Genomic DNA, 14,805 nt, shown 5'->3' with positions numbered 1-14,805 from the left:
AAAGTAACCATATACAGTGAGGGAAATGGGCATGTTGAATTACTTTTAATCCTTGGGTCAAGATGCTTTTTTATTTCGGTAAAGCATAGGGAAACACTAATGGCCATGGGGTACTTTTAATGTATTATAAATCCTTTTCACCAAGTCCCACTTTTCCAGACCTTTACACTCTTACTATGTTGTCATGTATTTTAAATAGACATCATTGGTACCACAGTTACCTGTACTGGCAAAGGTTGCTTGTCAGATGTAAAATAAACACTTTTTCTTAGGTCAGTTGAAAAATCATCCTTTCATTTATCAGACAACGGACCTGATCAATGTGAGACGTGCCACCGTGCCACCGGTGAAGAATGTACCGAATATTAACAGTGATTCTCCAGCCCTCCCAGCTCTGGGTGAGCAGGGGGGATGATGAGAGTGGATTTTCTTTCTATTTTTCCTCTACTTTTGTAAATTTTCTCCTGAACACATGTAATCATTTCACATTGTAATAAGAAAAAGAAGTACTTATTAAAAGTATGCTTTAACTTTCCTGCTTTTAGTTGCATTAAGCTATTTTAGCCAAAGGAGATTTATGGAAATGAACTATGGAATTCTAAGGCATTACACTCAAAAGAAGTTTCAAAAGTAAAAAGTGGTATTTCTGAACTCCACTGGTATTAAAAATCAACTACTGTAGGTACATGTGAAACTAGTATTGTAATCAATTACCAGAGAATTCTTAAGATTCTTTGTGATAATTTGTATTAATATAAAATGCATATATAAAATTTTAAGTCAACTACCAATGCAAAGTCCTGATTTTTAAACACTGCACTTTTCATATAAAAATGTCGCTGCTAGCCCTGGCTGGCGTAGCTCAGTGGATTGAGCGCGGGCTGTGAACCAAAGTGTCACAGGTTCGATTCCCAGTCAGGGTACATGCCTGGGTTGCAGGCCATGACCCCAAGCAACCGCACATTGATGTTTCTATCTCCCTCCCTTCCCTCTCTACAAATAAATAAATATTTTTTAAAAATGTCGCTGCTGTGTCCTCTCCTCTCCGTGACTGCTGGAACCGTTCCATGCACTCTTTCCACTCTTTTGGGAACTGCTGAAACTCTTATAAATGTTTGGATTATTTCAAATGAAAAAAACTTCAAAAAAAAAAAGCCACAGTAGGCATGCTTTCATGGATAAGGCTTGAAGACCCGCCTTCAGAGCGGCAGCTGGACGGGTCTGACGCCTGAACGATGGACTCTGTCCGGGGGCCACTTCGTGGTTTCACAGGCGGCTCGTGCGGCAGAGTCAAGTGCCCCGCTCTTCTGGCATGGAGACATTCATCACACTCCAACACCAGCCTGCTGTACCCAGTGAACATGCCCAGTCACTGAAATTTTGTGAATCCTGCTCCCAACATAAAATTATAAATACACATCAAATCGTTCTTCTAATCCTTTCACGCTTAGAAATCTTGTATTAACTACTTCATACCAATCTATTATCGCATAGGATTTGGAACAATATTTTCATGAATAATTTTGGCAAGATTTGAAATTAAAGTTCTTCACAACTGAGTAAAATATTGTCTGGCTCTGGCTGGTGTGGCTCAGTGGTTGAGCCAAAGGGTCACCGGTTTGATTCCCGGTCAGGGCACAGGCCTGGGTTGCGGGCCAGGTCCCCGGTGGGGGGCGTGCAGGAGGCAACCGCACACTGATGTTTCTCTCCCTCTCTTCCTCCCTCCCTTCCCCTCTGTCTAAAAATAAATAAATAAAATCTTTTAAAAATATATTGTCTGGTATTTGAAATAATAAAAATTTATTTTATTGTAAAAATGTATATAAAATAAACCATAAGCACAACACAAGCATAAAACAAGCAGAACTCAGACAGTATGTAAAACAGTTCCAGTGAAGGAAAAATAACAGAAACCTTGTCAGCTTGCTTGAGCATACCCGTCTTTTACAAACACGCTGCTCTTCCCTGGGCTTCAAACAGTGACCTTCATTACACTTAACCGGGCTATAAAGTATTAAATCTTTTTAAAGGACAGATTTTCATACTTAAGAATTAAAAAATACTTGCAAAGTTATTATCAAAATTTTTATTTAAGAAAATTATAAATCCAGAATACAAAATCCACCTGAAATCATCTAACCAAAGACCACCAAGTTACTTCAATGAGACTCAGTTTCTGAGATGGCATTAAGAGAAAATGTAAATCTTATTTATACACAAAATCAGATACACAATTTACCAACATACTTTTCCAATCCAGCCACTGTTCCTGAAAACCCTTCCTACGCTATTAAAGGACTTTTAATAACTTCAAAGTTACACAGAAAAATAGTTGTTATTGTTAAAACTACAAATAATTTGTCTTTTGAACTTATAGAAGTTTTCAATATTAAGTCCAAAGCTTCTAAAGGACAGCTCTCCACTATCAAAGATTTTTGCCTTTTCCTCGGTTAGAAAGCAAAGGATTCAGTCTGCGGGCAGAACTTAACTATAAAGAATCTATGTCACACACACACACCCCGCCCCCACCCCCACCCCGGCCAGGCCCCGAGAACTCCACTCTCACAACTGGACCCTGGCTTTCCGGGGAGAGTCTTCATGCAACGGCTTTCAAAGAAAAAGTCGCTACTAGACTCCCGCACTCTCTTGCCTCGCTCATTTAAAATCGGATTTTGTACGGAGTCGGTGACGAACCATTATTATTACTTGGCTATCTTTGTCCAAACACGTACCGAGGTCGCACAACAGAATGAAGAACCGCTAATATCTAAAGCCACACCTCAATGGGGACAGTAAGGGTTTCAGTTGCACGACTACTGCCCCAGTTAACAGCCGACTCAGCTACAGCGCTCCCTACTGACTAACGCCATTACTGCACTTTTTCTACCCCTGAATTTCGCATGTACCATTTCACAGTAAGAGCCTAGACCTGGGCAGTAACTCCGAAGCCTGTAACCAGTCAGGGCAGACTGATGGGACGGACAAGTGATCAGCACAATAAGTCACGAATGTGTGCTTTCTCCCCCTCTCGGGACCAAAATCGGTCTGAAAACACACTGGGGTACACAGACTGCGCAGAAGGGTTCCCGCCCACAACCCAGCCCAGAAGCACAGCGTGAGGACGGCTCTGCAGACCTGCGCGCGTCCTGGAGGCACGCCTGCGCATGCCCGGGGCCCTCCCGCAACGCCTCCCCCGCACGGGGTCCGTGGGTGGCTCTAAATAAAGGACGGGGCAGTTTCATCACGCAGACACTTTCAGCTTCTTCTTCTTGGCCTTCAGCACGGGAGGCAGCGAGATCTTGAAGGCAGTCCTGCAGTGACACGGGAGGAAAAGCCCGGTGACGCTCTGGCAGCTCCGCGGCGCGCGGGCCGGCCACACCGCCTCAGAGGTACTTACTCGCAGGTGGTGCAGATGGGGCTGAAGTTGCAGAATACTGTAATTCAGAAAAGAAAAAAAAAAACAAAAAACACAGGAGGGTTTAAAACCACATAGCCAAAGTTTTCTCCGACGTGGAAAAGAAAGACGCGGTCGGTGAACTTACTCGACAAGCACACAGAGCAGACGTAGCCGATCTCAATGAGGTTCCGGTGGCAGAAGCACGCAGCCCGGTAGTCCACGTGCACGGGGGGCGGGAGGGTCAGCTGAGGCCTCTGGTCCTGATCAGGAAGAAAAACCCACTGCAGAGTGGGGGGGGGGCGTTTTTATTCACTCAGCAGTCCCACGAGCACCTCCACACCCCCCTCGTGCAGGCAGCGCTCTGGCAGCACCCCCACCACACTCTGCGCGCATGCAGCTCCCAGCGTTGAGAGACCCCCCGACGCCCAGCCTTCTGGGCGTCCTGAGCCCCAGGTCACCCCTTCGCTCCGTTCTCCCATCCTGCCGGCACCAGCCACCGGGCTCCCACCCGTCCCCCGGGGCCCGGCTCTCCCGGCACACCGCGCCCGCCCTCCGCCGGCTTCCTCACCAGCAAGTACTGCAGGAGGGAGGGCATCTGCGGCACCTTCAGGTACATTCCCCCTGTGATGTCACACGCCTGCAAGACACACGGGGCTCTGGCACAGCAGCACGTACTGAGCCTTTCCGGGGGCAGGGGGGTCCCTCCAGCCACCTCCAGGTCCCGCGGGGGGAGAGGCCACGCGCAGGGGAGGACGGCGGGGCCTCCCCGCAGCGGGCCAGGGCCAGAAACGCCCAGCTCCCGCCGAGAGGCCCACGCGTTTCTTGTTCCCCTTGCTCGCACCCTCTCACTCTTCGGAGACTGTAGGTGCCCCATCTTCCGTCTGCCTGCTACTACTGGCAGGTTTTCGTTCGATCATGTTTATTCATTTTCGTTATATTTTTTTAATAACAACTCTGAGATCCAATTCGCACTATTACTTGAAAAGCGTACAACTCTCTGGGTTTTAGTATATTCAGAGCTGTGCAACCATCACCAATACCCGGCTCCAGAACATTCTCATCACCCCACAAGGAAGGCCACACCCATTCCTCCCCCGGCCCCTGACCGCCACTAATCCGCCCTCTACGCGCATGGGCGTGCCCACTCCGGGCACTGCACGTAAATGGAATCTGATAGTATCTGTCCCTTCGTGTCCGGCGTCTGTCACTCAGCATCATGTTCTCAAGGTCTGTCCGCACTGCAGCGGGCGTCAGAGCTTCGTTCCTTGTCGGGGCCGAGTCCCAGTCCACAGTGTGGACGGACGGGGTTTTGTTCACCCCGTCGTCCTCTGCCCATGGACGCTTGGGCTGTTCCCACGTTACGGCTGTTATGAACAGTGCAGCTGTGAATGTGCATGTATAATTTTTTCTTTGTTTTTTTTTCATCGTGAGTAATTTTTTAAGCTTGCACAATTTAATTTCCCTTGGATACATGCAGTTTGCTGGGTCACAGGGCAATTCTGCGTTCCATGCTCTGAGGAAGTTTCAGGCTGTTTCCCAAAGCGGCTGCCCTATTTCACGCCCAGTGGACGCCATGGGCCTACCGTCGAGCTGAAGACACGGGAGCACTCCGGAGCCTTCCATGCGGGCGCACCCTCTGCTTGTCCCTCCCCTGCACCCCATGAGCAGCCATAACTGAGACTCGAGGTTTTCTGCAGTTTCGTGCTTTTACATGATCTTTTAGCAAACAATATCTCTTATGGTCAAAATGCATTTGTCAAAAGTTTGGTAATTTCTTGAATCTTCATTTTCTCTTCCTTTCTGGTTAAAGTTGAATCCAGTTTCCTACTTCCGACCCAAGAGTGACATCTGACAGTGCTGTCCAACAGACACACACACAAGCAACCCAAATAATCTTAAATTTCCTAGGTGCATAAAATGGAAATAAAATTTTAATAACATATTTTCTTTAACTCAGTGTATCTAAAGCACTACCAGTCTGACACGCAATCAACGCACAAAGTCAGTAAGAAGACACTCCGCACTCTGTTTCTCACAGGCAGTCCCTGAAATCCAGCGTGTCTCACACTTACCGCACACCTGAGCTCGGGCCAGACTCGTTCCCGAGCTCAGCGGCCGTGTGGCTGCCACGGGGACGGCACAGACCTGGAGCGCGGTCCCATTGCCCTAAAATTCTCGGCTCAGGGGCTGGGTCTTCCATCTATGCCCATATCCGGAGAGATGTGGCATTCTGTTCGCCTAACATTATCGATGACGGTCATTCTTGGCTGATGGGACCCGAAGGGATTTTTTAAAACCCTTTAAAAATACCTTGCTGTATTGTTTGAATTCATTTAAATGTGTGAACCACTTTGACAAGTCAATCAAATCACTATTTGAAACATAAATAAGAAGTCTGGCAGGACCAGAGGGCTGTGAGTTCTCCGCTCTGCAGCACCGGAGAGGCCCACCCCTGACAAGGCGCGAAGGCCGGTGAGAGGCATGTAGCAGCAGAGGCCGCACACGCCGCACACTCCCTACCACCAACACCAACGCCGAGCCCCCCCAAAGACACACCTGCTGGAGGAGTCCCGAGTCGGAGTCCAACACACAGGCGTCGATCAAAATATTCTGAAACGAACGTTGCAAAAATGTTATGACGACGACAGCAATGACCACCTTACACCGATGACCTACCACGTGCCACCCTCCACGCCTGAAACACGGCTCACTTAACGCGCACGACCGCTCTGCAGGGGACGCGTGTGACTGGCATTCTGCAGCTGAGGCGTCCAGGCCCCGGCCAGGCTGTGGTCGCGGAGGCCAGGAGGCACTGCCGCCAGCCCCGGCCTGCCTGTCCCCGAGGCCCAGGGTCTTGTCACTGCATCGTGCAGGCACTCAAGGTGGAGAAGACTGCACACGGCTACAGCATTTCAGGTTAACACTGATGTCTTAAGTTCTCTGCTACGAGCGATAATCCATCCAGGGATGGAGCAGACCGAGAAGCCAGGGGTTCTCGGCCTGGGGTCCAAAAGTGGGCTGAACAGGGAGGGCCGCAGAACACCCCGAAACTAAAGTGAACTGTTCCAGTGCCCGTTTTTTTCTGGGGCTCACCGGATTCTCAAGGGGTCCAGAACTCAAAATAGAGGAACAACTGTATGAAGTATGGATTGCAGATCCCTAATCCACGAAGAAGGCCATTTAGTCAGAACCCCTCCCGAGCTAGATCATTCAGGAAGAGAGAAAGCAGCTCCTTCATCCGGAAGCAAACGCCCCCGAGGAGGGCGGGCGGCGGGGCGCACCTGTTTCTGCGCGGCGAAGATGACGTTCATGAAGTTCATGTACTGCAGCGCGCTGTCCTCCGCGGCCTTGATCACCTGCGGACCACACGGCGTCAGCGCCCGCAGGCTCGCACGCATGCACGCGGCGGCACGCGCACTGCGGGCTACAACCGCTGCTGCTTTTCTCACGTGCCGGCCTCGTTACCGCCGCTACGTAACACCTCGGCGTGTAACGGTGCCCACGAGCTGCCGCTCGAGAGGCAATCGATGTTCCCAGAGAGCGCCATGGCGGGCATGTGCGCACACTCACGCCCACGGCACTCACGCCCACAGCAGGACGACCCCCTCTCTAGCGTCTGCAGCCTGCTCGGGTGGCTCTAGCTCATCCCTCCTGCCGACGTCACGGATGCCCGCCGTTCACCGGCTACCCGCGGGGCACGTTTTCGCATGCGCGTCCCAGTTCCAGACCGCGCTCTGATGGCCACGCTCGGACGCCCCCTGCAGGACTCTCGGGGTAGCCCCTGCCTACGGAATCGGTGAGGCCGCACATTTCTCCCCGACACCACAGGTGACCAGCCGCCCTCCAGACAGGCTGTGCACTGTATCCTCCCATCGGAGACGCCAGCAAGTGTCCAACCCCCAACACCACCGTCAACCCTCGGAAAGGCCAGCTTTTTCATTTGTGCTGAGCGAGAAGCGCACAATGAAATGAATGTGTTTCCAAACATTAGCTGATCATTCGCATTTCTTCTCTGGCAGACTGCTCATCATTGTTGTTTTTTTAGACTAACTTTGACTTGTAACCATTAATGAGAGGCCCAAGCTGGTGTGGCTCAGTGGACTGAACGCTGGCCTGCAGACTGAAAGGTCACTGGTTCAATTCCCAGTCAGGGCACATGACTGGGCTGTGGGCCAGGTCTCCAGTTGGGGGCGCACAAGAGGCAACCGATTAATGTTTCTCTCCCTCTTGTTCTCCCTCCTTTCCCCCTCTCTAAAAATATAAATAAAATATATTTTAAAATTTATGAGAGCTTTTTACCTTTTTTTTTAATCCTCACCTGAGGATATATTTACTGATTTTAGAGAGGGAAGAACAAAGAGAAAAGAGGGAGGGGGAGAGAAAGAGAGAGAGAGAGAGAGAGAGAGGCACATTGTGAGACAGAGACCTCAATTGACTGAATCCTGTACGTGCCCCGACCTGGAATCGAACTCGCAACCTTTTGGTGTATGGGATGCGTTCCAACCAACTGAGCCACCCAGCCAGGGCTCCCACTAGGTTTTCTAATTGGCTATAACTGACATATAAACATAGTATTGATGTTTTTAGAAACTTACCAATATCCTTGACTTCATTTCCTGATTATCTATAAAGAGATAGAAGCAGATTACAATTTAACTGACTCTTATTAAACGTATCATAAGGTTTTCGAAACAATTTTAAACAGCCCACCATGTTACAGTAGTAAAATAAGAATTAGTTTCGTAGAAAAATGAAGGTTCCTACCTTTAACTTCCTTGTTCATTCTATGAATGTCTTATTTTCTTAGCATTAAGGAATTTAAAAATATTATTTAATTTCATAAATACTCATAGTAAACAGAGAAATAACCTCAAATTTTAGTTAAGTAAACCCAGCAACCACATAGTTGAAAAAAAAATGTTCCATCTACCGTGATAAACACACAAAACAGAAGAGACCGGGGATTTCCAATGACCATCTGCAGTCACTGACCTCATGACCCGACCGAAGCATCTTTGTCCCCGAAAAGTCGCACCACCACCACCTGGCCGCTCTGTGCGCGATTATCCACGACCTCCTACACCCGGACCCTGGGCCCACAGGGGAACCACCACGTCCGTCACATGAGACGGCAAACTCGGCGACCACGCAGCGAGGACCGGGCACGCCCCGCAGGGCCAGGAACAGCCGGGTCGGGACCGAACGCTGCTCTCGGGGACAGAGGAGAGAACCGGCTCCCGGCCCGTCCCGACAGGCACTGAGGACACGTCCTGAAGAGCCGTGAGCAGGACTCGCCGGGGTGCCTGGCGGTGCCCCGACCTCCCCGTTCCGCGTTTTCACCGCGTGTCTCGCAGACGTGTGACAGCCCCGCTCCAGACTGCTCGCGCCTCCCGCTCGCGTGGGCACCGGGCTCCGGGGAGCCCCGCAGGGGGAGACGCACCCGCCCCAGCAGGCACCCTCTGCGCGGCCGGAGCACCAAGGATACAGCAGAGAGCTTTGGCGAGGGATCCTGCCAGCAGAGTTTCTGTGTGCTGGCCCTTTATGTCACCTGTGAACAACAGTGAAAAGATCAAAAAGGGAGGTTTTTTGCATTTTCTTGAACTAAAATGATTTTCAAACCAAAGCATTCTCCATGAATGAAATAACACAACAATTTCAAACTGGGTTTAAAAACAGCAATTTGTTCTCAACAATGCTTAAATGGGCAGTTTTTTAAACATTTTCGGAACTGAAGAAACCCTGGTGGCCAGGGGTGGAGGCGGGGACGGGGCGGTCCGGGGGCACCGAGTCCCAGCGTGGGACGGGGACGAGCTCTGGGTCGGGCGGCGGTGCCGGCTGCACGACAACGAGCCACCAGGAGGAGCTGCACGTGCACTCGGCTGGGGGGTGGGGGGGGGGTGTTTTGAAACAGTCAACATTATGCTGCGCGTGTTTCTCCACGACAGAAAGTAAGTGACAGAAAGTATCCTGGGGTTCCGTGGAAAGTCCACACGAGAGGGCCGGTGTGACCGCTGGCAGCAGCACAGCGCCCTGGGCCAGGCCCCAGCCTCCCTGCCCGACTTTCCCACCGCCCCCGCCCCCAGCGCCCCTGGGAGAGCTGCCGCCAGTCGGGACTGGGGAAACCTGTCCGCTGTGTGAGCCGCAATGAAGTCTGCAACTTGCTTGCAGCCTTGGGTGAGAAATCCTCACTCTTAAGAAACATCAAAATTGTAAAGCTGTGGCGCACGGGGGCGGGGAGCCCAGACCGCCACCTCACAGGACAGGGCCTGCAGCTGATCCTGGAGCACGGACGCCCCACCTCCTGAGCCTGGGCCAGGAAAGGCCTGAGCCCCACCCTGAGAAGCCGGGACGCTGAGCGGGCCGCGCCCTGGAGGCCAGAGGTTCTGAGTGTGATTCTGGGCCCGGCTGTGGGAGCATGACCGGGGCCTCCACAGAAACACAAGTTCTGGGGACCACCCTAGACCCAGGCCATCAAAACCTGCGGAGTGGGGCCTGGCGCTTTCCTCCAACGGGCCCGCCAGGGGACCTGTAACAGCCTTCTTGCCATACAACTTACGGACATAAAACTCACCCCTTTAAGTACTCAAGGCAATGATTTTAAGTACTACGTCATTTTAGGGCGTTTCCCTCACCCCAAAAGATCACGAGAGCCCATTCCCGGCCGCTCCCTGCTCCTCCACAGCCCCGCAAACCACGGACGCCCTCCTGTCCCTACAGAGTCGCCTCTCCCCGCCAGGGGATTCTGACAGAGGCCACGCTCTGAAAAACATGGCCTGCAGGTAACAGGGACCCGGGCAGCAGGCACCAGAGAAGGCCTTTAGGCCACAGAGGAGCCGCTCTGGCCCCCAGGGGGAGAACGCTGGAGGCTGAGCGGAAGGACCGAAAAGGAAGAGACAGGTGCCACTCAGGAAGCTGGGACAAGACCTGCAGCAAGTGCGCCCTGCAGGAGGCATCCGGCCCTGTCTGCAGACACACGCGGTTGTCACGGCCAGGGAATGAACGTGTGGCAGCCAGTGGCCGAGGCCGGGGACGCCGCAGCGCACGGGGCGGCCCCTACCACAGAGAACGGCCCGGCCCGAACCTCGGCAGGCCCAGGTGCAGCTACAGCACGGGTACCGAGGGCCGGCCTGTGAGGGACCTTCAGAGGCTGTGGGATTTCAGAGCTGATCAGACTCTGGAAAATTCTGGGTGGGTGCGGGTGATGGAGATGGGGAGCGGACTGGGTGGGACCGAGGAGGAAGGAAACGGAAACGAATCCAGGGACACGGGGGGCCACTGGGGGGCGGCATGCATGCACGGAAAAGGAAGACTGGGCCGGGGCAGAGGTCGGGGAGTGTCCATAGGGAAACAGTAAAGAGTGGGGGAGGACACACGGCAAAAGAAAACAAGGCGTGCAGAAGAAAAAATACTTTTTTAAAGAGACCAGGTAAAAGAAAAGTCAGAAAAAGAAAGAAGGCCCAGAGCAGAGGAAAACCAGATGGACAGGAGGAGAGACAAAGAGCGAATTTCAAGAAGCAGAGGCCGGGCCGCGGCACCCGGGGCTGCGGGGGCAGGCGGACGGAGCACAGACCGTGCTGGAAATGACCGTGAACCGGGGAGAGCAACAAGCAAGCAGGGAGTGTCAGGAACCTCAAAGCTTTGGGCTTAAAGCCTCTGGGACCCCCACCTTCAACTCCGTTTGCAAAATAACTGTAAGGGAAAAAAAAGCTCTTACTCTTGGTCATCAGATCTTTAATCTCTTCGACAATGACTTCATTTGCTGCTGTTAACAACTCGTACTTCCCGTCTTTACTCCCCGAGGGGGTGAGCTCAGCAGAAGTCTTGCCAGGGTCCCCGAAGAAGTCTCCCAGTCTGCCATTCTTTCCAGGATACAAGAACCGGCTGGAACAGCAGGGAAAGAGGACCTAGTCACCCCGGGACCCGGGGCCCTCGCTGACACCCACGGGAGACTCAGCAGAGAAACAAAGACCACGTTAATCCTGGGCTCACGGGATTCTATAATACATTTCATCTTCTTAAAAACGTTCAGAACAGGCAAGTTGGAAACCCGAGTCAACCACCACAGAACACTGTAAGGACCCCCCTGTCCTCTGGAAGGTGGGAGGAAAGCAAGGAGGACCGGGCTCCATCTCTCCCAATGCTTCCCTCCAGGGCAGCGGGGCGGGGGCGGGTCTCACTCTGCTTCCTCAGCGACACCTGGGAGATTCCCACACACACCCCGGAGGCCCATAGAGCAGTGAAACACGCCTGCCAGGAGAGGCAGGCCCAGAGCCCCGGGGAGAGCAGACCCCCACCTCCCTCTCACCTGCCTCCGGGGCAGACCCACGAGTAGCGCAGAGGTGGCTGCCTGGCCGATCCCATCATTCTCCTTTGTGCCTGCGGCTGGCAACCCGACTGCGGATGAGCTACTGCTCGCCCTCTGGAGGCATGCATGCATGGGCCCTTGGTGCCGCCGGTGCCGTCCACTGGCACAGAACAAACTGTTGCCACGCACAGTGGGACAGTGCTGGGCACATGCTGACCAGCAGGACCACCTCGAAGGGCAGGAACCACGCGGGCCCTTCTGACGACCTACCTTTCCTGAATGTGACTGGCTATCACCGCGAGCTTGTTGGAACGGTTCATGAACAGGTGCGAATTCCCCAGCACCATGACCGCGTCCATGCATTTTGATAAAGTAAACTGTTGAAGGAGGAAGACAGCAGAAAGGTAAAGCAGCTGTGCAAATACCTGTATCGGCTCTTAGCGCAGATTTCACTGACATATTAACCACCCACTGCTAAACATTTGCCCAGGCGCTCCCTCCTCCAAAGCCATGAGCCGAAACACTTGAAAACTACAGTTTTCTAATTTTACTTATGTGGGATCGTTTCTGTGTCAGGACGCTATTCCACAAATACTTTCTGTGGAATGTTTAGGGGACAGCAAACACCACATCCTCTGTGATGAAATGACTCTTCCCCAGAATCACCCAAAGGCCTCCTCAAGCCGTCTTACCTGGGATCCCTTTAATGCTTGCTTTCCCCACCAAATCGGGTTGGTGTCAACTATGATAACTAGAAGGTTCAGTTCATCTTCTGAAAACATTAATGGAAATAAAAACACATTAGCCCAGTGAAAGTGAATGCCAGCTGACATCCCACGTGCCTTTTCGTGTGTCTGATCTGACGGCCGTGAGGTTAAGGGAAGGTCAAGTGCCCGTCAACGCCTGGAGTCTGCGGGCCCTCGGCAAGCCCCCGCCTGCCGCCTGCACCGCTGCCCTGACAATGCTGCCCCTGCACCGCTGGAATGGAAACGGCTTTCTGTCTGTTCTGTCACCGCTTCTGCTTCTCCTCGGCTCCTAGCCTGCCGCTCGCCACAGAGGATGCGTAGTAAGTATCTATTACATGAACCCAAACACTATTGCACTTTAAATACCTGGTCAGTGATAGAAGCACTGATTAACCAGCAGTAAGAACCACTAGTAGTAAAATGTTGTGGGGCGGGAGGGTTTCGGGGCTTAAAGGAAGGAATCAGGAATCAGTTTGGCCCTGAACACGTCAAAACCCCTAGCAGCAACGCCAGCTGTGATTGGGAGCTGGTTTTAAAAGGCGAAAACCAACTCCCATGTGAAGAATATTTTCCTGGGACAGAAACCAGGCTACACCCTCAACACGGAGTCGCCCAGCTTAACGCATGCATTCACGCAACAGACTTTACACCAAGCGCCAGTGTCAGCAGTTGGGCCCGCTGCGTCTGAGCCCTCGGGAGCCTGCATTCTGACGCAGGAGACGCTGGAACCTGTAAGCACGTGCTCTTGTGAAAACCCAGGGTGCTCCTTTAATGCCGAGAAGCGACCATGCCTTTCCTGCTCCCATACTTTCCTTCTTGCAGTTCGGTCTCCAGTCTTAGCGTCATCCCCACCCCACCTCTGATTCCTGCTCACCCCTCCAAATCCCACTTCCTCTTCAGGGCCCCAAACCAGTGCCACCCCCTTCTTCCGAAAGCCCTTCCTAGGTCTTCCAACAGGCCCCAGCTCCCTGGTCTCGGGAGCCTGCCTCCTCTTCCCCCAGCCCGGCGCAGGGAGGCCTACAACCCCACTCCACGCTGACAACCCAGCAAGGGTCATGTCATTGCCACCGTTCATCAATTACAAGATGTACCTCCTCCCTTTTTCTTTTTGTTTACATTTCACAGTTGCTGAAATCAGATGGTATATGGTGATTAAGATGTGCAGTACTTTTTTTAGTGGTATTTTAAATAAAAGCACGTTTCATAATCAATATTGTTTTAGATTAGATGAAATATGGTATTCCTGTTTTACAAATGGAAGTAACTTGCATGAAGTCACACACCTGCCAGCAAACAGCAAAGCCAATGCCCTGCTCTGAAGGCTGATCCTCCCAAAAGCCCCATGGCCGGCCCGGTCCTGCCACTCCACAGTGCTGACGCTCAGTACTCCTACCTCCTTCCCAGTCGCTGTGTTTCTCATCTCTCCCAACCCCGCATGCGAGACTGGGGACTCCTTAGACACAGGGGATTTGTGTTAATCCTGCAAAGCACACCACCAAGTGCCCAGCACAGAAGCAGCACTGAAAAATGGTGCTTCCCATAAATCTTACGCCTCTGGCCTTATTATCTATCCATCGGCCTGCACCTCACAATTCTCAGGACACCCATTCCTTGCTGCTATCAGGAAGCCTGGGGGAAGACACAGCGCACTGTCTGCCAGGAGAGAGGTGTGTGTCCACACACATGCAGTGTCCCTCCCGTCCCTCTTTTCTTCAAGGAATCGGGCTCCATACCTGGTCGTTTAAAGTACGAGTGGAAGTCTCTCCACCTGCGCTCACCCCCCAGGGTCCCCGTTCCTGTTTCCCTGTGAAGTAGCCGCTCGACTCGCCACGGGGCGTCGGCACCGTCATCCGTCTCGGTTTCGACAGCACTGCCGCCCCCTGGGCGCCGATCTAAAGTGGTCCCTCCCCCAGGAGCCCTCAACCGCAGTCCGTCACATCACCCCCATCACACTGTTTGCATAGCTCTTGCTCCCCTTCAGGATCATGGTCCGTCTCACCCACTAGGCTGTGACCTCCTCGAGGGCCTGTCACGCCCTCTGCTGTGGTCCCCAGCGCAACCCGCGACTAGCGCCTGGCACACAGGAGGTGACCCCAAAAGATCTACTGAATGCATACATTCGCTAGCCCCCTAAGGACCAGCCAGATTCCGCCCCGCCCCAAACACAAACTCCACGCGGCCAGGCCCGACCCGGCCCACTCCGTCCAGCCGCGGTGTCCGAGCCCCGCAGGCGCGACCCTCACCGTCGGAGGCCATGGCAGCGGGGTCGCCCAGAACGGAGCCGCCGGGAACCAGGCGGGCATCCCGGATGCGGCGCTCACCGACTTCCGGCGCCGCCGAGGGACGCGCCAGGCGGT

General features: G+C 52.8%; 1 protein-coding gene across 2 annotated transcripts; it reads right to left on the bottom strand.

The window, feature by feature from the left end:
- Positions 1-1,783: 1,783 nt before the first annotated feature.
- On the bottom strand, positions 1,784-14,774 carry GTF2H3 (general transcription factor IIH subunit 3). Of its 2 annotated transcripts, XM_045845433.1 has the most exons (13): positions 14,692-14,774; positions 12,395-12,474; positions 11,973-12,079; positions 11,112-11,278; positions 8,883-8,945; positions 8,162-8,191; positions 7,993-8,021; positions 6,679-6,753; positions 5,954-6,007; positions 3,966-4,034; positions 3,543-3,678; positions 3,398-3,434; positions 1,784-3,311 (listed from the first exon to the last, which is right to left on the bottom strand). In XM_045845433.1, the coding sequence occupies exons 1-13, from the start codon at positions 14,702-14,704 to the stop codon at positions 3,242-3,244; spliced, it is 930 nt and encodes a 309-aa protein (XP_045701389.1). In that variant the 5' UTR covers positions 14,705-14,774; the 3' UTR covers positions 1,784-3,241. The 2 variants fall into 2 exon arrangements, with proteins under 2 accessions (XP_045701389.1, XP_045701398.1); XM_045845442.1 differs by lacking the exons at positions 11,973-12,079; positions 12,395-12,474; positions 14,692-14,774 and adding an exon at positions 11,703-11,949.
- Positions 14,775-14,805: the final 31 nt, after the last annotated feature.

Source organism: Phyllostomus hastatus, unplaced genomic scaffold (assembly GCF_019186645.2).
Source record: "Phyllostomus hastatus isolate PE091 unplaced genomic scaffold, TTU_PhHast_1.1 phas_contig_1162, whole genome shotgun sequence".
Lineage (NCBI taxonomy): Eukaryota > Metazoa > Chordata > Mammalia > Chiroptera > Phyllostomidae > Phyllostomus > Phyllostomus hastatus.
The sequence above is the reverse complement of the archived record's forward strand: the minus strand, read 5'-3'. Positions and strand labels throughout refer to the sequence as shown.